The sequence below is a fragment of the Rhinoderma darwinii genome, chromosome 1 (assembly GCF_050947455.1).
Source record: "Rhinoderma darwinii isolate aRhiDar2 chromosome 1, aRhiDar2.hap1, whole genome shotgun sequence".
NCBI classification, from domain to species: domain Eukaryota; kingdom Metazoa; phylum Chordata; class Amphibia; order Anura; family Rhinodermatidae; genus Rhinoderma; species Rhinoderma darwinii.
Window position 1 is genome coordinate 92,575,926 of NC_134687.1, and position 27,003 is coordinate 92,602,928.

The following is a 27,003-nucleotide window of genomic DNA, read 5'->3' on the forward strand; positions in this document are numbered from 1 at the left end:
AACACAATATTAATAGATATGAAGTAGTCCATTGGACTGTTCTATTACACGCAGAGTGATTTATCCTAAACATCTTGTTAGAGGCCGTTCACATATGTCCGGCGTCTGCTTCAGTTTACCTCCAGCATGTTGAAGAAAAGCCGGAGGCAAACTGATGCTAGAATGAGTCCCATGGCACGTGTCAGTGCCGGCCCGCCGGGGCCCACGTGTCAGTGCCGGCCACAGAGTGCCCCCACATTGGTGCTGGTCAGTCTCCCCACAATAGTGCCTGCCACATTGTGTCCCCACAATAGTGGCAGCTTCACATTGCCCCCACAGTAGTGCTAGCTGTGCACCTCTGCTTGTCTCTCCTTCATTTTCCATGTCTGAGAGAAAATGCGAGAGCCCAACAAAGGGCACTAACATATCCTCCAAGTACTACACTGATATCTATTATAAGTGCAGGAAAGAGTTTCCATCTATTGACAGACGTGTCGTTCTGAACTATTAGGACACAGAGAAGCATGTCTGTGTCCTAATAATGGGGGAAGGACCTGCATGGAACAGAAACGTAACGAATGTCAGTATTATAATTTGACTAGGCATAAGTGTTCTATATAAAAAAAAAACCACAAAAAAAACACAAAAACACTGGATTGTATGAAGATAACCTTTTATCACATTGCCCAATTGTGGTAAATCGCCATGTGATATTGCAGGTTATCACCGATAGTATAAACCTATGTGAGTGCATGAGATCTCATGTGTACATGCTAAGCTAGGAGTCCATGATGTTGCGGTCAATAACTCTTTTATGCAGGTGGTGTGACTAAAAGATGCAGTTCCATTGCCTCTATAACGGGTGCCAATACTTAAAATTTTGGCTACTAGAAGTTATATATTGCACAGTTTTTGTTAGCCACATATGAATTATAGATGGTGGAACGGAGAACCCAATCTGCATCTTTCAGGCAAGATACCTCTACATTAATACATATATATTGAAACGATCACCCAAAGGTTGATACAATGTACCTTCATTATTTATTATTAGGAAATTCAGAATTATTAATAAAAAAACATGTTGTAATATGCTTAATGAGGGTGACTTGTTGGTCTTCTAAAGCGTCTAAAGACGTTTATCTGCTTGGATTCCAAGAAAACAAAAACAGAATAAATTCCTGTAACATTTTGACTTCAAAGGCTTTACTTCAAACTAAATGAAAGAAGCAAATCATTAGCGGTAGAAAATAACCTTCACCATCTTTTCTTCTGTGTTTCTACAAATGACTGTGAATGTCATAATGTCAGGAGATATGTGGAGGATTACACTTTAGCGCTACAACTAATCTTTGTTTTATGTTCTGTTTATATCGCTTTCTAACCCACTAACCCACTTTCGGTCCACAATGCTACAATTTGTTATTACATAAAAAGTGTCATGTCACAAGAAGATGATTATCTCTTCAAGGAAGAAAAGAGTAAGAGAATCTCATGACTTCTGATGGAAAACATGCTTGTTTTTCTACATGTCCTTAAATAAAAAGGTTATGCCAAGTGTAGGGAGAAGTAGGAGCACTGACTTGTGCCAAGACACTGAACGAGGAGGTGTTAACAAAACTTTGTTTTATACTTAAACTCACCGCTGCAACGTCTGGAACCCCTGCTCCTTGTACAGTAGTTCCTGCTTCATTTGTGACAGCTCCCTCTTCAGTTTTTTTACCTAGTAAAGAAACATTAATATAAGCTTTGGTGTTTACGTTGTTCACCGAGGTTCATTTGTGCACTAAAAGAGTATCGGTAGTTTAAAAAAAACTTTTTTATGTCATAGAGAAATATCAGAAATGTGGTCAGTGGGGGTCCGGGTGCAGAGACACCCCCGGACGTGGGAATGAAGGTGCAGCAGTGCTCAACGAAGCGTTCTGCACCTTCGGCTGTGATCGGCTCTCCTCGTTAGGCTGAAGACTGGTTCATAGACGTTTTATGTGAGTCAGTCTTCAGCCTGACAAGGAGCGCTGATCACAGGCGAAGGTGCAGAGTGCTCAGTTGAGTGCTTCGGCACCTTAGTTTCAGCAACGATGGGAGTCTCTAGAACCCGGACACCCACCGAACAAAACTTCTGATATGTCTCTCTGACTTATCAAAAGTTTTTTGTTTTTTTAAAAATGTAGTTACACTTTAGGTGCAGTAGTGGGTCAGACAGGGCTGTTCCCATCATTTAACACTTGTCGGACTCTGTACACTTTCAGAGATGGCCCGCAGTTTTTCATATGCCCAGATCCTGCTCAATAAATTGGGAGCAAAACGTGGTGTGGTATCCATTGAGGTCAGGATAAGCTGCATGACAACATAACATAGTGTTTAGGACCTCCAATGTTAGGGTAACTTTAGACACTGCTGATCCGTGACAGATTTTCGGTGTGAATTCCAAAATCTGAAAAACATTATAGTACAATGCAAGAGAATGGGGTTTTACAAAACCCCATTCACATACAGCAGACAAAAAATGTGCATGGATTTTAGCGTATGAAGCGGATTACATTAGGACCCGTTTACAAAATTCTCCCGGATTCATATGGTCACCTTGGTCATTGTGTCGCCCAGCTTGCACCCTGTGATTCTCCATGAATGATGTCAGATCAGGAAGGAGAATGGAATTAGAGGGATGCGTTAACCGGCTGAGGACGCATGACGTCTATGCTCGTCATGAGTGGCTGGACATTGCTGCATCATGACGAGCATAGACGTCATGCTGATCACAATAAGTGTGCCCGCACGATCAGGAGAGGGGCCACGGCTGTAATACACAGCCACAGCCCCACTCCAATGACAGAGATAAGGGAAATCTCTTCTCTCCGCCGTTAACCCCTTGAATGCCATGATCAAAGTGGCTTGCGCCATTCAAAGGGAAAATGAGAAGGGGAAACAACCCTTTGATTGCAGAGAATCCCTGTCACGCGATCGATGGACATAACTTGTATGGTCAGACAGCTCAGGGTCTATTGAAGGACCCCAATGATGTCGGACCATATTTCCTGTTGTTAGGGCAAACTTAGTACACAAGCAGTTGTTCGGTCATACCTATCAGTAAGTTAATGTACTGGTGCGTGCGCATTACGGGACAACATAGCGGTGCATGTGCAGTAACTAGATTTGAGGCCAGGACGAAGCAGGGAAGGGTGACGAACCATACATGACGGGTGCATTGCGCTACCTCAGATGAGATTTTGGCATTGGGTGGGCCAGTTTTCGGCGGTGGGCAGGCATAAGAAGAGGAACGAACGAAACTGCCGGATTATTACCATAAAAGGCGCAAAATGTTTGCAGGCTATTATTTACGGTCGGAGGAGGCGTTTAGGAGAGCGGATAACGACAATGAATTTTTGTCAGCAGCGGCCAGCGAGGGGTGAGTAGAGTTCAATAGCTAAAATGCTGCTAAAAGGTTCCCTTTAAAGTTAACAAATTAAAAATCAAAATGAAAAATCTCCCTATGGGATTAAAAAAAAAAAAGTCATGTTAAATAAAAAATAAAAAAACACACACAAATGCACATTTTTTACAATTAATGAACTTTACAAAATATAACTCCCAAAACATAAAGTAATATACACATATTTGGAATCGCTATGACCATAACAATCTGTACAACAAATGTATAGCGCCATTTCTAATTAGTGTATGCTGTAAAAAAAATAAATACAAAAAATAAAACTGCAGCGGAACTGCTTTTTTTTCTGCATTTTTGCCTACATAAAAATTTAGATAAATTAAACTATAATGTAAACGTCCTAAAAAATGACGCCTACATAAAGTACAACTCTTCCCCCAAAAAACATACAGTCTCATACAGCTACGTCAAACAAAAAATAAAAAAGGTTATGAGCTCCGGGATGCAAAGAGAAAAAAAAAAATCAAATAATTGTTCTGTCCTCAAGACCAAAATTGGCCGTGTCCTTAAGGGCTTAAAGGGAAGGTATCATGAATTTTTTATAATATTGCTTTTAGTATGATATTAAAATAAATTTTATTTATTTGTGTTCTTGTGTTCTACTTATTTTTTTTTCTTACTTTTATTTTGTTTTACAAGTTTCTACTTTGTTCAAACTTTTACTTCTCTATGGGGGCTGCCATTTTTTTTTTCATCTCTGTATGTGTCGATTAACGACACATACAGAGATGGAATACGGCACATACATCCCCATAGAGAATGTGAACGGGAGCCGTTCCATTCACTGCAGCGTACGCCGTCTGTGTGGGAACGGAGCATGCGACGCTCCCACACAGACAAAAACGAAGCTTGTTAGCAGAGCGAAATCCTACACCATTTTCATCTGGACCGGAAGCTGCTGCCGGACAGTCAGATGACGGCTTCCGGCCATATGTTCAAGGAAGCGAAGACGCAAGGAATAGGAGCGGAGTTGGCAGCGGCGGCAGGAGCAGGTAAGTTATGTTTGTGTATGTGATGTGTGTATTATTTTCGTGTATGTTCGTGTTATACTGTCTGATTAGCACTGTATCTAATCCTCCTACACTGTACATTCGCTCAGAAAATGGCGGCACACAGTGTACAAGGTTTGAAGATTCAACCCCTCCTCCTCCTGGCACCAGCCAGAATAGGGGAGGGGGGATTGTGTGAGGACACTAGAGCGAGTGTGTCTACCCCGAATTTGCAGCATAAAGCAATGAGGTTGCTTTACCACATTGACCATGCTGCAATTTTGGGAACTGCTCCCTCTAGTGACCAGCACATGGAAATGTTATAAATTAGAATCTAATTTATAATATTTCCTGACTTGTGAAAAAAAAAAAAAAATTAACAATGTGTAATCACTTAAATAATAATTGTTTAAAGAGACTCTGTCACCACATTATAAGTGACCTATCTCCTACATAATGAGATGGGCGCTATAATGTAGATGACAGCAGTTCTTTTTATTTAAAAAAACCCGATCTATTTTCACCACGTTATTAGCGATTTTAGCTTTATGCTAATGAGTTTCTCAATGGACAACTGGGTGTGTTTTACTATTGACCAAGTGGGCGTTGTACAGAGGAGTGTATGACGCTGACCAATCAGCGTCATGAGCTTCTCTCCATTCATTCAGTCAGCGCATAGGGATCCTTTTAGATCGCTATGTGCTGTCTTATACTAACACATTAACGATACTGAAGTGTTTAGACAGTGAATAGACATTCCACGGGATGTCTATTCACAATCCCGACACTTCGTTAATGTTTCTGTGGTAGTTACAGCAGAGCAAGCGTAATCTCGTTATAACCTGTCATTTACAGTGTAATCTCGCTTGCTCTGCTGTAACTACCACAGAAACAGTAACGAAGTGCAGAGATTGTAAATAGACATCCTGTGGAATGTCTATTCACTGTCTAAACACTTCAGTATCGTTAATGTGTTCGTATAAGACAGCACATAGCGATCTGAAAGGATCCCTATGCGCTGACTAAATGAATGGAGAGAAGTGTATGACGCTGATTGGTCAGCGTCATACACTCCTCTGTACAACGCCCACTTGGTCAATAGTAAAACACGCCCAGTTTTCCATTGAGAAACTCATTAACATAAAGCTAAAATCGCTAGTAACGTGGTGAATAAAGATATTTAAAAAAATAAAATAAAAAGCACTGCTGTCATCTACATTATAGCGCCGATCTCCTTATGTAGGAGATAGGGCACTTATAATGTGGTGACAGAGCCTCTTTAACTAAAAAAAATAAAATAAATTCTAGCGACACATTCCCTTTAAATGGGTTTTATTGAGTACTTTCCTAAATTGTTAAAACCTAAATCCACTTAATATCTGTAAATTCACGTCTAAATGCAATTAGGCACAATTTCACCTCCTCTAAGCCACACTGACAGGAATCCAGGGAGCTGAGATCTATGCTGCTATGTGGAGGGTCACTGCTTTATTTGTCATGTTTTCTGCAACACTAGAATGCAGGGAACAAGGGGGTCACAAGTTAATTTCAGGAATATTAGTGCAGCAGACACTAATCTGCAGGTTCCTTTCCGAACCAAAATAGAGCATAGATGTGAACATCCAGGACCCTTTGGTATTTGGATGGATGGAAATCTTAAGGCACAAATTTTCCTGCGAAAAATCCGTAGCTTAATACAGTACCAGCAAAGTAAATGAGATTTCAAGTAATCTCATATACATATTGCAAAAATGTTTCACACGTACACGTAAATTAACTGCGGTGCGTAATTTAAGATCTGCAGCATGTCAATTTATTTTGCGTTTCCGTATCAAAATTATATCGGACAAGTTTATAAAAAAAAAACTTAACAAGACCTGCAGCATATAATCTGCACCAGTTTCCGCATAAAAATGTAAAAAACACACCTAAAAACGCCTCAAAAAGTGCACCATTAAAGGGGTGTCCCCATCAGAGACATTTATGGCATACCCACCTCTGGGACCCGCACTTCACTCTAGAACGGGGCCCCCGAAACCCAACTGCTCTGTGTTGTGGCTGAAGCGTGTGATTTCCGACCATGAATTACAGAAACAGCGTAGCTCGATGATCTAATCTGTTTCCGTAACTCCCATAGTAGTGAATGGCAGTTACGGAAGCAGCATAGCATGCGAGCTACGCTATTTCTGTAACTACCATTCAGTTCGGGAAACACACGCTTCAGCCACAACACAAAGCAGTAGAACGGAGTTGAGGGGGCCCCGTTCTAGAAATAGGTGAGTGTCCCAGAGGTAGGACCCGCATCTATCTAACATTTAGGCTTTATTCAGACGAACGTAAAATACGTGATTTTCACGCGCGTGATTTTCACGCGCGTTGCCCGGTCCTATATTAGTCTATGGGGCCGTGCAGGCATGTGCGTGGTTTTTGCGCAGCGTTGCTCCGTTGCCAAAAAGCCACGACATGTCCGTTGATTCAGCGTTTTCAACGCATCACGCACCCATTGAAGTCAATGGGTGCGTGAAAACCACGCATGTCGCACGGAAGCACTTCCGTGCGAACTGCGTGTTTGCGCAACAGCTGTCAAAAGGATGAATGTAAACAGAAAAGCACCACGTGCTTTTCTGTTTCCGAACAACCAAACGGAGTGTCTTTGCGATTAGCGAAGCCGGACAAGCGAACCGAACTTCACCGGGTTCGGCCGAACTAGTTTTGGCCGAACCCGGCAAAAAAATTATCAGTACGCGACGTCAGGAGATAGTCACTGTCCATGGTGCAGAAAGAGTTAAACTGTTTCAGCACCATGGACCGTGACTTCCGATCCCATTAAACATGAACCTGTAAAAAAAAAACGAAGTTCTGACTTACCGATAACTCCCGGCGTCTTCCTCCAGTCTGACCTCCCGGGATGACAATTCAGGCCAAGTGACAACTCCAGCCAATCACAGGCCAAGCACAGGCTGCAGCGGTCACATGGACTGGCGCGTCATCCAGGGAGGTGGGGCCCGATGTCGAGAGGCGCATCACCAAGGACGCGTCACCAAGGCAACGGCCGGGAAGTTCTCGGTAAGTACGAACTTTTTCTTTTTTTCAACAGGTTTTTCGATATTGTGTTCGGCATTCACTGTCGAGGGTGCTGAAAGAGTTAGCTCTTTCAGCACCTTGGACAGTGACGGGCGTCGACTAGCCTCATCTCTATGATGGCGGCTGCGCGAAAATCACGCAGCCGCGCATCAGACACGGATGGACACACGCAGCTGTCAAATGTTTTTTGCGCGCGCAAAACGCTGCGTTGTTTGCGCGCGCAAAAACGCAACGCTCGTGTGAATCCAGCCTTATGACATATCCTGTGGATAGGTCATAAATTTCTCTAATGGGAAAACCCCTTTAAGTGCAGATTTTACATGAGGAATTCTGCACCAAATTACGCAATGTGTGCATGTAGCCTAATTCTCCGGTTGTGAGTGGATTAAGTATTAATATATCTTGCACAAATGTGGTGTGCGCTAAAATTTGAGACTTTTTTTATGCCAGAAAACTAGCATAAATCTGTTGATATATTTCCCCCAAAGTGTGATCAACACTTTATACATTTTTATATAAAATATCACAAAGGCCAACTAGTATAAAACTAGTATTAATAATTTGTGTTATACAAGCAGAGCATAACCAGTTAGTGACCCCCCCCCATAGGTGTTTTTACGGCGGCCACTAATGGGCTTTATTCCGATGCAGTAGCCTTTTTACGGCGCTGCATCAGAATAAATAACCACCACCAGGAGCAGTTAAATCTCCCTGCTCTCAGCTACCGGAGGTAGCAGAGGGCTGGGAGCAGACCTGCTCGCGCGGGCGAGATCGAAATCAGCATCTGATACCGCTCGTTCAACCCCTTAGATGCGGCCCTCAATAGCGAGCGTCGCATCTGAGTGGTTTCAGAGGGAGGGGGCGCCCGCAGGGTGTCAGTGATTTCTATGGCAGCCAGGAGCCTAACAAAGGCCCCCAGGTCTACCTCTAGTTGATGCCTGTTAGGCCATGCCAGAGGCAGGCTGTAATACACTGCAATACAGAAGTATTGCAGTGTATTATAAAAGCGATAAGATGATCGCACACTAAAGTCCCCTAGTGGGACTAATACATTTTTTAAAAAAGCTTCATAAACTTTATAATAAATAAATGAAAATCCCAAGTAAAAAAAATGAAAAACCCACTTTTTCCCCTTACAAAATGTTTTATTATGGAAAAAAAGGTAAAAAAATTACATATATTTGGTATCGCCGCTTCCGTAACGACCCCACCTATAAAGCTATTACATTATTTAACCTGCACAGTGAACGCCATAAAGAATCAAATTAAAAACAATGCCAGACAGAAATGCTGTTTTTTGTTCATCCGGTCTTAAAAAAAAATTGATTATAAGTGATCAAAAAGTAGCATGTACTCCAAAATGGTACCAATAATAACTACAGCTCATCCCGGTAAAAAAAACAAAAAAAAAAACTCTAACTCATACAGCTGCATCGGCGGAAAAATAAAAAAAGTTATGGCTCCTAAAATATGGAGACACATTTACAAATAATTTTGACAAAAAAAAAGTGTTTTTACTGTGTAAAAGTAGTAAAACATAAGAAAACTAAATAAATTTGGTATCGCCGCAATCGTAACGGTGCGTTATTTATACCAAAGTAAACAGCGTAAATTTAGGATGCAAAAAAGTGTGGCGAAATTGCTGGGGTTTTTTCTATTCCCCCGAGAAAAAAAAATTTATAAAAAAAGTTAATCAATAAATTATATGCACCACAAAATGGTGGCATTAAAAATTACAACTTGTCCCGCAAAAAACGAGACCTTATACAGCTATGTTGATGCAAAAATAATGAAGTTATAGCTCTTTGAACGAAACGATGGAAACACTTAAAAAATAGCTTGGTTATGAAGGTCTAAAATAGGCTGGTCACTAAGGGGTTAAAGTAAATGCAAGCAAAATAAATGTTAAAAACAAGCAAAGTAGCCATAGAAACATGTATAAATTTTTGACATTTTACCCGGACTTTCGTGGTGGAGATTTCTGCTTTAAGGATGTCAGGGTCATACTTGGTACTTGAAGATGAACCTGAAAATACTAAATTACAAAAAAGACAACAAGATCGGTAAAATAAAAATGATCCATAAACATGTTTCAAGGTTTACACAATAAAACATAATAGAAGTTTAATGTTATTACTTCTACAGATACAGAAGTATTTACAGCACAATGTAGTTTGCCATACAATAGAAAGATTTCTCAGGTGAACAGCATAAAATGGGCAGAAATATCAGATCCGTTGGATTAGAAAGTGATACGTTATATGTTCATACACAGCATCCTGTCAGTCAACGCAGAGAGAGTCTGGGGGAGGCAGGGGAAGCGCTCCCCTCATGAACACAGCAAACACAACTACAAGTCAGCTGTATTATTTCTTTGCTTCTATTAGCCTTAAGCGGCACAATTTTTTTTTGGGGGGCAGGGGCCATTTTTGGCTACTAGAAGTACAGCCCTGTAGATATAATATTCAGCCGTTTCATAGGGCAGCATATTAAGCTGACAGATCCGCTTTAAAAGGGTAACTTCAATTTCTTAAATCTTTTGATATGTCCTAGTGATATATCGAAAGTTTGGATAGGTAGGGGTCCGGACGCTGAGACCCCCACCGTTGCCGAAACGAATGTGCAGAAGCACTCAGTTGAGCGCTTTGCACCTTCGGCTGTGATTAGCGCTCCTCGTCAGTCTGAAGACAGCTCACATGCAATGTCTATTCGGCAACGGTGGGGGTCTCATCACTCGGAACTCCACCAATCTAAACTTTTGATATGTCTCTACGAGATAACAAAATTTTGATGAAAGTACAGTTACTCTTTCAATCTCTCTTTTCCACACAATTGGGACTTTAGGTTAGTACTGGTGTAGCAGCCATCAGGGCAGTGTAACTCGGTAGAATATCAACCCTGATATTCCTTGTGGTAGTCAAAGTGAAGTAATGCAGAGGTGATCTTTCCAGTCGAGTGAAAAAATTTCTAACATGATAATTGTTTCAAGTGAAATATTGATAGGTTGGATGAGAGTAAAACCTATTTAGCTACATGCAGCCAGATGAACATATTGGTCTGTAGGTCATGAGTCTGGTTACATAAGACAGTATTTAGGTATTTTACAATATTCAGCCAATAGTCCACATACTTACGGCTAGTACGTGAACTAGACTTTTCTTTATAGGCATCGTTGAGCCTCACATATTCATCCAGGGCAAGTGCCAACCGTTGTTCCTTCACATGGTAGAGCTCCTTCTGGGTGCTTAGAGCATCTTGTGCCACCATTAGGTAGTCCTTCAGCATCCGCTCCTGTTCGTTCCTCCATAACTTACGTGGATCTTCTATCTGTGTGGTTTCTAGGGGAAAACAATTGACATTTTAATTCACATCACAAGTTCTCCTCCCTTCTGCCAACCACATGAGTCCACTGGGCACAGCTCTATGGTAGTTAGTCCTCTCTTGTAAGGGTGCTCAACTTGGTTTATGAACAAAATATCAATGTGGGCATGAAAATTGACAATTATGGTCATTTCCTCTCCCCCAGTTTGCTTCACAGGCCATGCAAATATACAAAATGTATTATTCAGCATGGGCAACAATGAGCACAGGAGAAAGCATCTCCCGGAGTAAAAATAATAAAAAAAATTGTATATATAAGTAATAAAGTTCCAAAAAAACAACAACCCAACCTATAAGCAACGAGAGGGTGTGTAAAGAGAGTAGACATATCATGTGTGGTATTTATTTATACATTAGGAGACAGTTTTACTAAAATGTAGGCAATTAAAATAATCCCTTTTAGCCATATTTTGCTGGTTCTTCAAACACCTTATATGAGGTAATGAAACAAAAGACATTTCTATTTCCATCCTATTCCATGAGCAGAAAAGAAAAATCAGCTAATCTGTCCAGATAGTACCAATTTTGGTATTCAGCAAGCAATCGCAGCCATGTGTTTCCCTATAGAGCAAGACACAGAATACCCCAGGGCTCCACAAAACATCCATCTCTATTACGGGGTCCATGCAGAGGTCTAATGATTTACACTAGAATGCCGAAGCGACTTTTTAAGCCTTTGACAATAAAGACGGTAATCACACGCTACATCATGTGTGTTAAACGAAAAATACAACATAAACATTAAAGAGCGCTACAACAATGGAAATTTGCCAGAAAATATAAAATTACATTAAACCAGCTATAGGTTTCATTAATTCTGTAACCTTCAGCAACTGCCTTTCTTAACTTTATCAACTTTTATCAGTAGCCAGAATTTATTACTTGAAGAAAAGCATAAGAGAATTCAATGTGATCAGCAAAGAAAATAACAGCGGGCCCCGATTACGAGGTAAATCAGAGACCAATGCACTGATGTCTTTGTAACACTATTGTTGAATAAATGTAGTATAATAGCTGGAACATTGAGATGGGTTTCAGACTTGCCAATGTTACCAGTTTACGCCTCATTGCACCATTATTGTCGAGCACTAGGAGAGAGATGCATTTACTCTTATGGGGGAATCGCTTCTTCCCAGAGTAGCAAAAACTAACTGGATTTGACAGGTGTGAATTGAAATGAGTAACTAAACTAGAACACATAGTGGGGAGTAATGGGGAGCAACCAGTCTCACTACTCCAACTAACCTATAGTCCACCTCATAGCTACTTTTACCAGTTCCTGCAATTGAATTTATAGCGAGGGCAAACTGCTCATCTGACTGGAAGTATATGTTCAGAACAGAAAAGTACATGGAAACAAGGGCTCCCGGGTTGGATTTTTCTGGCCTTGCTCCACTTTCGCTTACCTTTAAGGTGGATTCACACACTGCATCGACTTACCTGCAAACGCTGATGCAGAATCAAATGTAGCCTCTGGTGCCGATGTGTCCTCGCTCGTCCGACACGATGCAGGACCTGGGGCAGGAAGTGAGTGACGTCACAGCGTGATCTCTCGAGAACACGCTGTGTCTCTGCACTGCCAGAAGCTGGGTGTTAACGAAGAGAAGTGGATGATGCTGATTCGTCAGCATCATACACTCCCATTCACAACGCCCAGCTAGTAAAAGAAGTAAAAACGCCCAGATGTACGCACATAATACACGCCCAGTTGTACTTTTACTTTAAACACGCCCAGTTGTACTTTAGAAAGCCTCATTTGCATAAATATAAAAATGGTCATAACTTGGCCAAAAAATGCTCGTTTTAAAAAAAAAACAAAAAAAAAAAACGTTACTCTTATCTACATTGCAGCGCCGATCTGCTGCAATAGGAGATAGGGGTTGCAAAATCTGGTGACAGAGCCTCTTTAAAGAGGCTCTGTCACCAGATTATAAGTGGCCTATCTCCTACATAGTCTGATCGGCACTGTAATGTAGATAACCGCAGTGGTTTTTATTTTGAAAAACGATCATTTTTGAGCAAGTTATGAGCAATTTTAGATTTATGCTAATTCGTTTCTTAAAGACCAACTGGGCGTGTTTTTACTTTTGGCCAAGTGGGTGTTGTAAAGAAGTGTATGAGGCCGACCAATCAGTGACCAATCAGCCTCATACACTTCTCATTGTCCCAGCCCAGCTTCTTTCACTGCACAATCACACTGTGCTGTGGATCATGCTGGGCTGGAACAATGAGAAGTGTATGACGCTGATTGGTTACTGATTGGTCAGCGTCATACACTCCTCTGTACAACGCCCACTTGGTCAAAAGTAAAAACACGCCCAGTTGGTCTTTAAGAAACGAAATCTAAAATTACTCATAACTTGCTCAAAAATGATCGTTTTCCAAAATAAAAACCACTGCTGTTATCTACATTACAGCGCCGATCAGATTATGTAGGAGATAGGGCACTTATAATCTGGTGACAGAGCCTCTTTAAGCAAAAAAAAACACATGTACTATTTTCCCCCAAAAAAGAAGAACTTGTATTTTTTGGGCCACACAAAAAGTGTGTGTGAAGGTGGTCTATTAGTGGAAAAAGAGTTTGGGAGGATTCCTCCAGCTCACCTTATCGCATGTGTAGACTTGCGCACGGGTCCTCGTGTCGGCACACGTATGGAATACAGAGAAAAACAAAGAGATGGATCCAGCGCTGTGTCCTTGAGGATAGTTTAAAAACGGAAACTATTTCCAAGTTTTAATGAAAATCGGTATAAAAACAGGTAGCGTTACAATGGATATTCTCAAATAAATAGTAGGGTTTATGGCAGTGTGAGCGGTGCCTACGCGTTTCTGACGCATGCAGAGCCATGACTAAGGACGCTGCATGCGTCAGAAACGCGTAGGCACCGCTCACACTGCCATAAACCCTACTATTTATTTGAGAATATCCATTGTAACGCTACCTGTTTTTATACCGATTTTCATTAAAACTTGGAAATAGTTTCCGTTTTTAAACTATCCTCAAGGACACAGCGCTGGATCCATCTCTTTGTTTTTCTCTGGTCTATTAGTCTTATAGACAGACAGATCTCATAGTTAAACAATGTACGCAAACTAAAGAAAATCCTGAGCTGTGTTTTGTAACCGGTTAATATGATCTATGTTCTGAATATAGATACTCTGCCTGATCTGTGTACTAATAGTAAAAGGACGAACACAGCACTCCCACAGGACTGTAAATCAGGCCATGTGCACGTTACCTCAAGGGATGAATCAACTTCTTGACTTGAATGGATAACGAAATACGTAGGAGAAGTAACAGCACCATTCCAATATCCAAGTACTTGAGCGATTGACTTGACATTCCGAAAATATCCACTTGGGGTAATGTTGGTGGAGGGGGCGTCTGTTTTGATTCTGGACTACTGTTTGTTCAATTTACAGGGAATGTGTCGCTAGAAATTATTATATATTTTTTTTCAGTTAAACAATTAATATTTGAGTGATTACACGTTGTTTTAATTTTTTCACAAGTCAGGAAATATTATAAATTAGAATCTAATTTATAAAATGTCCATGTGCTGGGGCACTAGAGGGAGCAGTTCCCAAAATTGCTGCATGGTCACTGTGGTAAAGCAACCTCATTGATTTATACTGCAAATTTGGGGTGGACAGACTCGCCTCTAGTTTCCTCACACAATTCCCCCCTCCTTTTTTCTGGCTAGTGCCAGGAGAAGGAAGGGTTTGAATCTTCACACCTCCTACACTGTGTGCCAGCATTTTCTGAGCGAATGCACAGTGTAGGAGGATTAGATACAGGGCTCAGCAGACAGTATCACACAAACATAATACACACATCACATACACGAACATAAATTACCTGCCGCCGCCTCCGCTGGTCTACGCTCCTGTTCCTTGCGCCTGAACATATGGCCGGAAGCTGCGGCTGGAAGTCGTCATCTTACTGTCCGGCAACGGCTTCCGGTCCGAACGAGCTTCGTTTTGGACTGTGTGGGAGCGGCGCATGCGCTGTTCCCACACAGACGGCGTACGCTTCTGAGAATGGAACGGCTCCCGTTCGCATTCTCTATGGGGTTGTATGTGCCATATTCCATCTCTGTACGTGTCGTTAATCGACACATCCAGAGATGAAAAAAAAATGGCATCCCCCATAGAGAAGTTACATTTTTTTTAAAAATCATGACACCTTCGCTTTAAAGAAATAAAAAAACCTCTAATAATTATCAGCACAAAAAATATAGCTTTACTAACTGATGTGCTATTTCTTTATATAGATTTTTAGCAATCTAGTGAAATATTTTTACTTCTCCTGTTGAAGTTCAAGGAGGTAAAATAAACTGGTCACCACAAGGCACTAACCTCACAAGCTAGAAAACAAACTCGTAAAGCAGGTTTCTAGGAATCCATTGCATTTTATGCTGTAGAAAAGTCAATATTTTCAGGTTTCTGTGGCTTCTTATCTCCTAGGAATGCCCACTGCTCTGTTGACCTACTTTACATTCATTGAGAGGATATTTAGAGCCACTCCGTAGCAGTAAAGCTAGTAGCATTTTATAGGATGCTCCCAGGCAAACATAACAAAAAGTCTCATCACATTATTAAAGATGCTCTGTCACCATTCTAAGTTCCCTATATTGTACATGATGTGATCGGCGCTGTAATGTAGATTACAGCAGTGTTTTTTATTTAGAAAAACGATCAAGTGAAGTGTAGAGAGAAGTGTATGACGCTGATTGGTCGCTGATTAGTCAGCGTCATACACTCCTCTGTACAACGCCCACTTGGTCATATAGTAAAACACGCCCAGTTGTCCATTGAGAAACTCATTAGCATAAAGCTAATATAGGTCATAACTCCGTCAAAAACTATCGTTTTTCTAAATAAAAAAACACTGCTGTAATCTACATTACAGCGCCGATCACATCATGTACAATATAGGCCACTTATAATGTGGTGACAGAACCTCTTTAGGCTATGTTCACACTGAGTATTTTGCCGAGTTTTTTGACGCGGAAACCGCGTCGCAAAAACGGCCCGAGAACGCCTCCCATTGATTTCAATGGGAGGCGTCGGCGTCTTTTTCCCGCGAGCAGAAAACTGCCTCGCGGGAAAAAGAAGCGACATGCCCTATCTTCGGGCGCTTCCGCCTCTGACCTCCCGTTGACTTCAATGGGAGGCAGAGAAAGCGTATTTCGCGCTGTTTTATGCCCGCGGCGCTCAATGGCCGCGGGCGAAAAACGGCGCGAAAATCGGCGTGCAGGGAGAGGAAAATCTGCCTCAAAGTTCCAAATGGAATTTTGAGGCAGATATTCCTCCCCCAAAATACTCCGTGTGAACATAGCCTAAAGAGGCTGTCACCAGTTTATAACTTCCCTATCTTCTAGCTAATCTAATAGGCACTTTAACCAATTCAGGACTGGGCTATTTTGAGTCTTCAGGATAAGACACCGTTTAGCCATTTTTAGCACGCGTTAGTTAAACGGCTATAACTTTTTTATTTGTTGGGCGATGTGATTTTTGCAATGTTTTTTCCGTAGACAATGCGTGTGTCTAACATTTTTATACACATCCTTTTTGCTATTTTAGAATTTTTAGGCTTAAAATTTGAAAATAATAGTAAAAAAATAAGCTTTTTTTACATTTCAGCTATTTTTTTTTTGGTAATACCATAGTTTTACCCTAAAATAGACCTGTTATTTGTGATTGTCATTGTCTACCGTAAACTTTAATATATTACATGTCTATATTAGGGTAATATACTTTACTTTTATTTTTTTATTACTATGGTCTGTCCCTCAAAATGTCAAAAAAGACCTTTGGGGGACTTTATATATATTTTTTATTTTCTTTTACACCATCTTTTTCCACTGTAACTGGGGCTGCACAGCAGCCCCAGTTACAGGGGAAATCAGCCCTCTCATAGTGACTATTGTCACGAATAGGGCTGTGCTGTGTCTAGTAAGACCCAGCAGCAGTCTGTCAGTAACGGCACCCAGCGATCATGTGACCAGTCACATGATCACCGGGACCAATAGAGACAGCGGCGCGGCCGCTGCCTATATTTAAGTTTGTATGCATGATCAATTTTGCTGATATTGTTAGGGTACGTTCACACAGAGCTTTTTGTCCGGCAGAAAAAATTTGCCTCAAAATTCTTCCAGGATTTTTGAGGCAGATTTTGAAATGCCAGCATTTTTCTCGGCTTTATTTGTTGCATTATTTGCAGGCATTTTGTAAAGTGGAACTAATGCAAAAAACCGTGGGAAAAAAAACGCTTCAAACAAGCGGTGCAGGTTTTCTCTGCCTCCTATTGAGTTCAATAGAGGTGGAAACCGCTCCAAGAAAGGGCATACCACTCTTTTTTTTCTTTTACACGAGCGGTCACAAGCCGCCCAGGAAAGCAACACCTCTGCCTCCCATTGAAATCATTGGGGGGAGATTTGGGGTGTTTATTTGGCACGGAGTCCAACACAGTTTCTGCTTCAAAATCCGCGCCAAAAAACTGTGTGAACTGGCCCTTATAGTTCATCACTTTGCTTCTTTACACAGGCAACCACCTTTACAGATTCTTGTATTCATAATGGTATAATAAAAAGTATGATCAACTTCAGCGATAATAATGCTGAACAGTAACCACATAAACCTATTCAGCAACATAATCTGGATACAGACTCAAGAGATCCATTTAGAATTTATATAGAAATGTAAACAATATAATGTAGAAAAGGCTACAGTAGTATATACTGCAGAATAATCAGGATGCAAACACGCATTTTAAGCCTCCATTCCCCTTTAAGTAAGAGCACCCATTGATCGTTTCCTAAATCGTGTTTTGGCTGTGGGTAGAGACCATGTATAATATTGCTATTCATGGCACGTCTGCAGCAAGCTACTAGTTTACTAGGCATACTTCTGCAGAAACATGAGGGACATTCTTTGGGGTTTCTGTTTATATTAACAACTCAACTTCTGTCGAGAAGCACAGCAGACATCTTCTTCACCTAACATCTAGTCATGCAGGGGAGTTCCTGAAAAGCCCATCCCTAACCTCTAAACCATAGGAATGCAAGAAATGAAATGAGGACCAACCGGCTTACAAATTCATCCAACTTATACATTAACCATGCTCGGACACCTCACTGGAACCACCGCTGCACCACACGTATCAACAGTACAGAAAATGGCCAGTTCAGGCAAATACAAACAACTGTTTTCATATTAGATATATTGAAGCACATTGGTGGTCTACACCGGTTTCAAGCCAAATAACCCCTAGTGACAAGAAGTTCCAACCGAGTACCCCAAGGAAGCGATCACTTTTAAGGCTCTGCTCACACTACTGTCAGAGCCTCTGTTCGGTGCCTTTTTCATCGATTCCACCAGTTTTTAGTGTAGATTACCTACAGAGGAAAAGTCTGTAATAACACTAAATATGGTACAAAAAAATACTTTATTTAGATATACAAATACATAAAATTTTTAAAAATGGACCATACAGTGAAAGAAATAAGGCGTCACAAACCCGGGGGAGGACATCTTCCTTTACGGTTTTTCCAATACTGATAGCTTATCCAATATACATGGCACTTTTGTGGGTTTAATATTAGTAACTGCTTGTAATTGAATCAGCTACAGTTATATACAGTGAAGGAAATAAGTATTTGATCCCTTGCTGATTTTGTAAGTTTGCCCACTGTCAAAGACATGAACAGTCTAGAATTTTTAGGCTAGGTTAATTTTACCAGTGAGAGATAGATTATATTTAAAAAAAAAAACCAGAAAATCACATTGTCAAAATTATATATTTATTTGCATTGTGCACAGAGAAATAAGTATTTGATCCCTTTGGCAAACAAGACTTAATACTTGGTGGCAAAACCCTTGTTGGCAAGTACAGCAGTCAGACGTTTTTTGTAGTTGATGATGAGGTTTGCATATATGTTAGATGGAATTTTGGCCCACTCCTCTTTGCAGATCATCTGTAAATCATTACGATTTCGAGGCTGTCGCTTGGCAACTTGGATCTTCAGCTCCCTCCATAAGTTTTCGATGGGATTAAGGTCTGGAGACTGGCTAGGCCACTCCATGACCTTAATGTGCTTCTTTTTGAGCCACTCCTTTGTTGCCTTGGCTGTATGTTTCGGGTCATTGTCGTGCTGGAAGACCCAGCCACGAGCCATTTTTAATGTCCTGGTGGAGGGAAGAAGGTTGTCACTCAGGATTTGACAGTACATGGCTCCATCCATTCTCCCATTGATGCGGTGAAGTAGCCCTGTGCCCTTAGCAGAGAAACACCCCCAAAACATAATGTTTCCACCTCCATGCTTGACAGTGGGGACGGTGTTCTTTGGGTCATAGGCAGCATTTCTCTTCCTCCAAACACGGCGAGTTGAGATAATGCCAAAGAGCTCAATTTTAGTCTCATCTGACCACAGCACCTTCTCCCAATCACTCTCAGAATCATCCAGATGTTCATTTGCAAACTTCAGACGGGCCTGTACATGTGCCTTCTTGAGCAGGGGGACCTTGCGGGCACTGCAGGATTTTAATCCATTACGGCGTAATGTGTTACCAATGGTTTTCTTGGTGACTGTGGTCCCAGCTGCCTTGAGATCATTAACAAGTTCCCCCCGTGTAGTTTTCGGCTCAGCTCTCACCTTCCTCAGGATCAAGGATACCCCACGAGGTGAGATTTTGCATGGAGCCCCAGATCGATGTCGATTGACAGTCATTTTGTATGTCTTTCATTTTCTCACTATTGCACCAACAGTTGTCTCCTTCTCACCCAGCGTCTTACTTATGGTTTTGTAGCCCATTCCAGCCTTGTGCAGGTCTATGATCTTGTCCCTGACATCCTTAGAAAGCTCTTTGGTCTTGCCCATGTTGTAGAGGTTAGAGTCAGACTGATTAATTGAGTCTGTGGACAGGAGTCTTTTATACAGGTGACCATTTAAGACAGCTGTCTTTAATGCAGGCACCAAGTTGATTTGGAGCGTGTAAATGGAGGAGGCTGAACTCTTAATGGTTGGTAGGGGATCAAATACTTATTTCTCTGTGCACAATGCAAATAAATATATATAATTTTGACAATGTGATTTTCTGTTTTTTTTTTTTTATATATAATCTATCTCTCACTGGTAAAATTAACCTAGCCTAAAAATTCTAGACTGTTCATGTCTTTGACAGTGGGCAAACTTACAAAATCAGCAAGGGATCAAATACTTATTTCCTTTACTGTACCAGCACCATTGGCATAGTAGCACAATGTCCTCCCCCCGGGTTTATGACGCCTTATTCTTGCACTGTATGATACATGTTTATAGATTTTTATGTATTGTATATCTAAATAAAGTATTTTTTATACCATATTAAATAAGTGTGATTACAGACTTTTCCTCTGTAGGTTATCTATTGCTATTGTCTGCACACCACTAACAGATTTGTTATTGGTGTCCCCCCTTTACCAGTGAGTGTTTACCCAGGGGACGTTTGTCTGATGCATTTGTTCCTGGTTATTACAGATTTGACAGTAGAATAGCGCAGTATGCAGCACTATTCTTACCATCAAAGTAACAGATACGGCTTTTTTTCCTTATACTTCACCCACTTACAGCGGTGTAACTAGGAAAGACTGGGCCCCGTAGCAAACTCTTGACCCCACCGGGTGCCACAAGCAGCCCCCCTCATAAATAGTGCCCCCTGTAGAATGTGCCATACAGCCCCCTTGTAGACAGTGTCACACCCCATTTGTAGATAGCGTCCCCACCTCCCCCTTGTAGATAGTGCCATACAGCCCCCTGTAGATATTGCCATAAAGCCCCCACTGTATATAGCGCTATACAGCTCCCACTGTATATAGTGCCACACAGCCCCCCCTTAGTAGAAAGTGCAGCACAACCCCCCCCTTAGTAGAAAGTGCCACACACAGACCCCTGTAGATTGCGCCATAAACAGCCCCCTGTAGATAGAGCCACAGCCCTACCCCTTGTAAATAGTGCCACACAGCTCCCCCTTGTGTACAGTGCCACACAGCCCCCCCCCCCTTGTGCCACAAGACAATGGTGCATCCGAGAAAGTTGTATCAGTCAGGGAGATGTCACTCAAACATGGAAAGGCGGGTTTGGAGGAAGGACTATGTGACTCTTCAGGATAGCGGCACCGCCCCATGACCATCTAATGAGTAATTTGCATATAGTGTGTGCCGTTTTAAAAGAGGATTTTAAGGCTATTGCTGCATCTGAAAAAAAACATACAAGGGAATGTTTGGAAATATTGTCAGGTCACGTACCACCCCATGGTGGCGGTTCAAGGGTTTAAAACTACCAGACAGGTTCCCATGAAATATACAATAAATTGAGAACAATTCCATCTGCCCTGCAATTTTGTTGTTATAAATATATACTCTATAATTACAGATCCAGAACCAAGCTGACATACATACAATACCACAACCAAGCTCAGTACATAAATACAGCACTAGAACCAAGCCCATACATATATACAGCACCAGAACCAACCTCAGTACATAAATACAGCACCAGAACAAACCTCCGTACATAAATACAGCACTACAACCAAACTCCGTACATATATACTGCACCAGAACCAAACTCATTACATATATACACAGCACCAAAACCAATCTCATACGTATATACAGCACCAGAACAAAGCTCAGTACTTACATACAGTAACAGAACCAAGCTCAGTACATATATACAACACTAGAACAAATACAGCTCAATTTAGTGCAACCCCTGCCGTATAGGTTTGTACGGCGTAAAACTACAGCTCCCAGCATAGCCTGAACAATGGTAAGGATATGCTGGGAGATGCTGGTTCACAAAAAAAAAAAAAAATCATATCCTAATCATACCACCATCATCTCGCTGCAGATCATACAGTGACTACAATACTGATTAGAGGCAGAATAAACGTTTACATTAAGTGACTCACCGGTGACGTCTCAGATTCTAATTCTTTTCTTCCCTCTCTGGTCCAGACATCTATGATGGATTTCTAACAGCCATGAGCCATTTCTGCAGTTTTCCGCTCAGATGTCTTCAGCTTCTCACTTTTAAAACATTTCTGCACCTATAAACAAAGTTAAAATTCTCAACACCTCTAAATATAATAAAGCGCCGTATACTGCACCTCTAACTATAATAGTACCATACACTGTCACACACACACACACACACACACACACACACACACACACACCATGCCCCCTGTAGATAGTGCCCCCATGGCCCCCTGTAGATAGTGACCCCCATAGAGCCTCTGTAGATAGTGACCTACATAGAAGCCCCTGTAGATAGTTTCCCACATACAACCCTCTGTAGATAGTGCCCACATATGGACTCCAGAGCTGCAATGCATTAGTGCTAACCACTGAGACACCGTGCTGCCCAACATATAGCTTCCCCTATAGATAGTGCTCCACGTATAGCCCACCTCTGTAGATAGTGTCTCACATATAGCTCCCCCTGTATATAGTATCCCACATATAGCCCACCCCTGTAGACTGTGCCCTACATATAGCCACCCTGTTGCTAGTGCCCCACAGGTAACCCACCCCTGTATATAGTGTCTCACATATAGCCCACCCATATAGAAAGTACCCTAAAAAATAGCTCCCCTATAGATAGCGCTCTAGATATAGCCCACCCCTGTAGTGTCTCACATATAGTGCCCCACATATAGACCCCCTGTAGATAGTGGCCCACATCCCCACATATAGACCCCCCTGTAGATTGTGCCCCACATCCAAACCGCCCCTGTAACTAGTGCCCCACATCCCCACATATAGACTCCCCCTGTAGATAGTCGCCCACATATAGACTCCCCTGTATATAATGGCCCACATCCCCACATATAGACCGCCCCTGTAGGTAGTGCCCCCCTATAGCTAGTGCTATAGACCCCACTGTATATAGTGGCCCACATATAGATGACTGCCCCTATGGATAGAGCCCCCACTATAGATAATGCCACTCACAGTTTTATGAGAAAAAAAACAAAAAACTTTACATACTCACATGATCCCATTCCTGCCCTGTGGCAGGTCTGCTGGAGCTGAACGAGCGTCGTCCAATGACGCCGATTGCCCGGCCGCGACTTCCGGTCCACAGGAAAATGGCGCCGGACGGCGCGCATTTCAAATCTGACTGTGTGGGAACGGCGCATGCGCCATTCCCACACACGGCGTACACCAAAGTGGATGGAACGGGCCCCGTTCGCAGTCCCCATGGGACTGGAGCTGCCGTATTCCATGTCTGTATGTGTCGTTAATCGACACATACAGAAATGGAAAAAAAATGGCAGCCCCCATAGGGAAGAAAAAGTGTAAAAATAGAAAAAAGTAACACACAAACACACAAATATAAACGTTTTTAATAAAACCCTAACATAAAACTGATATAAAAAAAAAAATGTTGGTGACACTGTTCCTTTAAGGGCTCATTCATACAAGCATGTATCACGTCCGTGTGATGGCCATCAAAACAACGGCCATCACACGGACTCCTGTATTTCAATGGGGCCGTTCACACGACCGTCGTTTCAACAGAGCATGTGAAGGGTCCGTGAAAATAAAAGGACATGTCTTATTTTACTGCGTGTCAAGCATCCCTCCATAGACTCTAGTCTATGGGGGATTCGTGACAACGCATCCCGCACAAGTGCACCTCGGACGTGAAAAACGTCAATTTTTTACGTCCAAGGTTGCCGACGCTCGTCTGAATGTAGCGTTAGTGAGATGATGGCAATCATACATATCCATACCAAAACAAAGCACTAGGCGGGAAAATCTGTAAAAGCATCACTATACAAAAACATGACTAAGAAAGGTATGACCACTCTTGGGCACACATTTAGGAGTTGCCACTTCTTGTGTCTAATGAGGAGCATACGAAGAATCCGTATGGCAATATCCCCTTCAGGGAGCTCTGGGGGTTAAACACTGTTTTATATTGTCCCAAGCTATGTATGTAGCTTGCAATGACCATAGAGATAGCAAGGACGTTTAGTGCACACGTAAAGTAGGAAAATATTTTTCTGCACTATAACCACATTGCACTCTTCTTCTCCAATAAAGGTATTCAAAGCCGCATCCTGAGAACGAAATCGCTACTTTTTCGTTTTTCAGGCAGTAACCACATATTAACTGAATACATACAGAATAGTCAATGTATCTAGTTCACTTAGAAGAATCACTGCAACATAGACATTTGTAAGTGCTTGACACGTGATTTATGTCAGAGGTAAAATTTGTTTGATACATGCATTGCTTATTTGTCAAAAACCTCAAAATTGAGAAAAAAAATCTAAAATTTAAATGTATCTGCTTGTAAGACAGATACTTATACCACACAAAATAGTTAAAAAATAGGCTTTTGAAATTTTCTTGAAAATGTCCGAAATTTATGCTAAAGGGACCAGATCAGTTCTGAAGTGGTTTTGAGGAACCGACACATTACCCCCACAATTCAATATTTGAGGAGATTCTGCCGTTTTAGAAATATTTCACATGTGACCCTAGTGTGCTACTGGACTGCAAGCAAAGGAGCACCTAATGGATTTTGGGGCCTTCTTTTTATTAAATTATATTTTTGGATCTGAGGAGGTCTTGTGGTGCCAAAACAAAGGCAACACTCCCAAAAAAAGATCCCATTTTAAAAACTAGACCCTCAATAAATTCATCTAGGGTTGTAGTGAGATTAGATTTTATTAGAATTTGGCCATAAAAATTAAAAATAAGATGTTGTTTAGCTAAAAAAAAAAATATTTCCATGAGGAATAAAGAGGAAAAAGTCCCCCAACATCTGTATAGCAATTTTTTTTCTGAATATGGAAATACTCCATATGTGGTGATCAATTGTTATTTGGGCACATTGCTTTTGGAGTGTAGATTTTGCTGGACTGGTTTCTTTGCACCATGTCGCTTTGCAAAGCCCCTAAGGCACCAGTACACTCGAACCTTAGGAACCCCATTTATTAGATTTGGGCAGTGAAAATAAAATTTTATTTTTTTTTTACAATTAGGCGTAGTTTTACCTCAATATTTGTTGCGAAAATGAAATATTAAGTAGAAAAATAAGCCCAACATTTGTAAAGCAACTTCGCCAGAGTACGTAAATACCCCATATGTGGTCATAAACGGCTGTTTGGACATACGGCAGGGCTCAAAAAGGAAGGAGAGCCATTTGGCTTTAGAGCACAGATTTTGCTGGAATGGTTTCTGGGCGCCATGTTTGCAAAGCCCCTGTGGGACCAAAACAGTGGAAATCCCCCACAGAAGTGTCCTCATTTTGGAAACGACACCGCTCAAGGTATTCACATAGGGGTGTAGTGTGCATGTTAACACTGCAGGTGTTCGAGTGCACACTAATTTCAGGAGATGTTGCAGAGTGAAAATGCCAATTTTTCCATAGATATGCCAATATGTGGTGCCCAGCTTGTGCCACCATGAAAATACATCCCTCTAATTATTATGCTGTGTTTGCCTGTTTTAGAAACACCCTACATGTGGTCCTTAACTTTTGCCTGGACATACGACAGGGCTCAGGAGTGAAAGAGTATGTAAAATTGAGGCCTAATTTGACGATTTACAAAGTATTGGTACACAATTCAAGGGGCTCTGATGTGAAATAATAAAAAGAAACACATGAGAAATGACCCTATTTTGGAAAATACACCCCTCAAGGCATTTATTGAGTGGTGTAGGTTGCATTTTGACCCCATAGATGTTTTCCAGAAATGACTGCACTGCGGTTGTGCCCAGCTTGTGCCACTGGAGACACATACCCCATTGTTAAAAGGGTTCTCCCGGGTATGGCGATGTCATATATGTGGAAGTAAACTTATGTTTGGGCACAGTGTAGGGCTCAGAAGGGAGGGAGCGCCATTTGGCTTTCTGAGCGCATATTTTGCTTGGTAGTAGTTTTGCTTGGAGTTTTACTGGTATTTCAGTTTGTAATGTGGGGGGTATATGTAAGATGGGCAGAGTGCATCAGGGTATATGTAATCTGTGCAGAGTACATCAGGGCATAATAAGAGGGTATAATAATGCGGTAAATAACAAAACTATCCATAGATGTTTGTTACGCTTTGAAGCAATCCTTTATGCACAGGCCAGTGTCGCACTGATAAATGGTTTCCTTTCTTATCCCCCTTTTGGTACATACTCTCGCACTTTGCAGTTTGGGAAATTTTGCTGGGAAAGTGTTGTCTTGTTATAATCTTCCAGCAGATATGTTTGGGCCCTACCCTTCCTGGTGCCCTAATTTTAGGGCCTTGATTAATCGCTTCTTGAAACAGAAGAAATGTTCCCCTCGGGCCTGCATGTCATAAGTTTCCAACATTTTCTGGGAAGCACTAGCTTCTCATGATGTATACTTATGACAAATTTCGGGATGGGGTTAAAAGGACTATTCCCACGTAGAAAAAGAACATAGTGTAACTTTACGTGGTTGTTTGTTCTGAATAGCTTAGCATTAAAAAAAAAAATGTACATATACCTACAACACATCAGATGTCAAGTTATCTGCAATATGCAGAATGCACTAAATCAACTTGTGATAAAGATATCATGTACCTAGCAGCAGAGCACATTCCAGCAGTTCCACAGATAGGAGAAAGTTGAAAAATTCCACAACTAGGTTTGAAATGCTTTTCTCTATTAAATTAAATCGGTCTACGTATAATTTAAAACAAAATAAAAATTATATATATATATATATATATATATATACACACACACACACACACACTCTTCAACCTCTGAGACGACCACTTAGGGTACGGCCACATGGAGCGGCCCTGACACGGTCGCAATGCGGCCAACAACTGCGCCGGCACCATGTAGGAGCAGCTGACAGATACCTCATTAAGAGGTATTCAGGTGACATGCGCATGCGCACTGCCGCCGCTCCGTTCATTCTCTATGGGAGCGCCGGAGATAGCCGAGTGCAGTGTTCGGCTTTTTCCGGCGCTGCCAAAGAAAATGATTAGGAGGTAAATTGTTGTAATTTGCAAAATCGTGCAGCCATAAAGGGTGTATTAATTCATGGCTGCACGATTTTGCAGATAAAGGGACGGTTTACCCACGTTAACATGCGG

General features: G+C 41.5%; 1 protein-coding gene across 1 annotated transcript in view; it reads right to left on the reverse strand.

Moving 5' to 3' along the window:
- WWC2 (WW and C2 domain containing 2) overlaps window positions 1–27,003 on the reverse strand; it is a 200,643-nt gene that overhangs the window by 102,031 nt on the left and 71,609 nt on the right. Inside the window, exons 3-5 of the mRNA XM_075860208.1 lie at window positions 10,635–10,838; window positions 9,459–9,535; window positions 1,623–1,702 (exon numbers count right to left, since the gene is read on the reverse strand). Coding sequence (XP_075716323.1) covers window positions 1,623–1,702; window positions 9,459–9,535; window positions 10,635–10,838 — 361 coding nt within the window. The remainder of the gene's footprint in view (window positions 1–1,622; window positions 1,703–9,458; window positions 9,536–10,634; window positions 10,839–27,003) is intronic.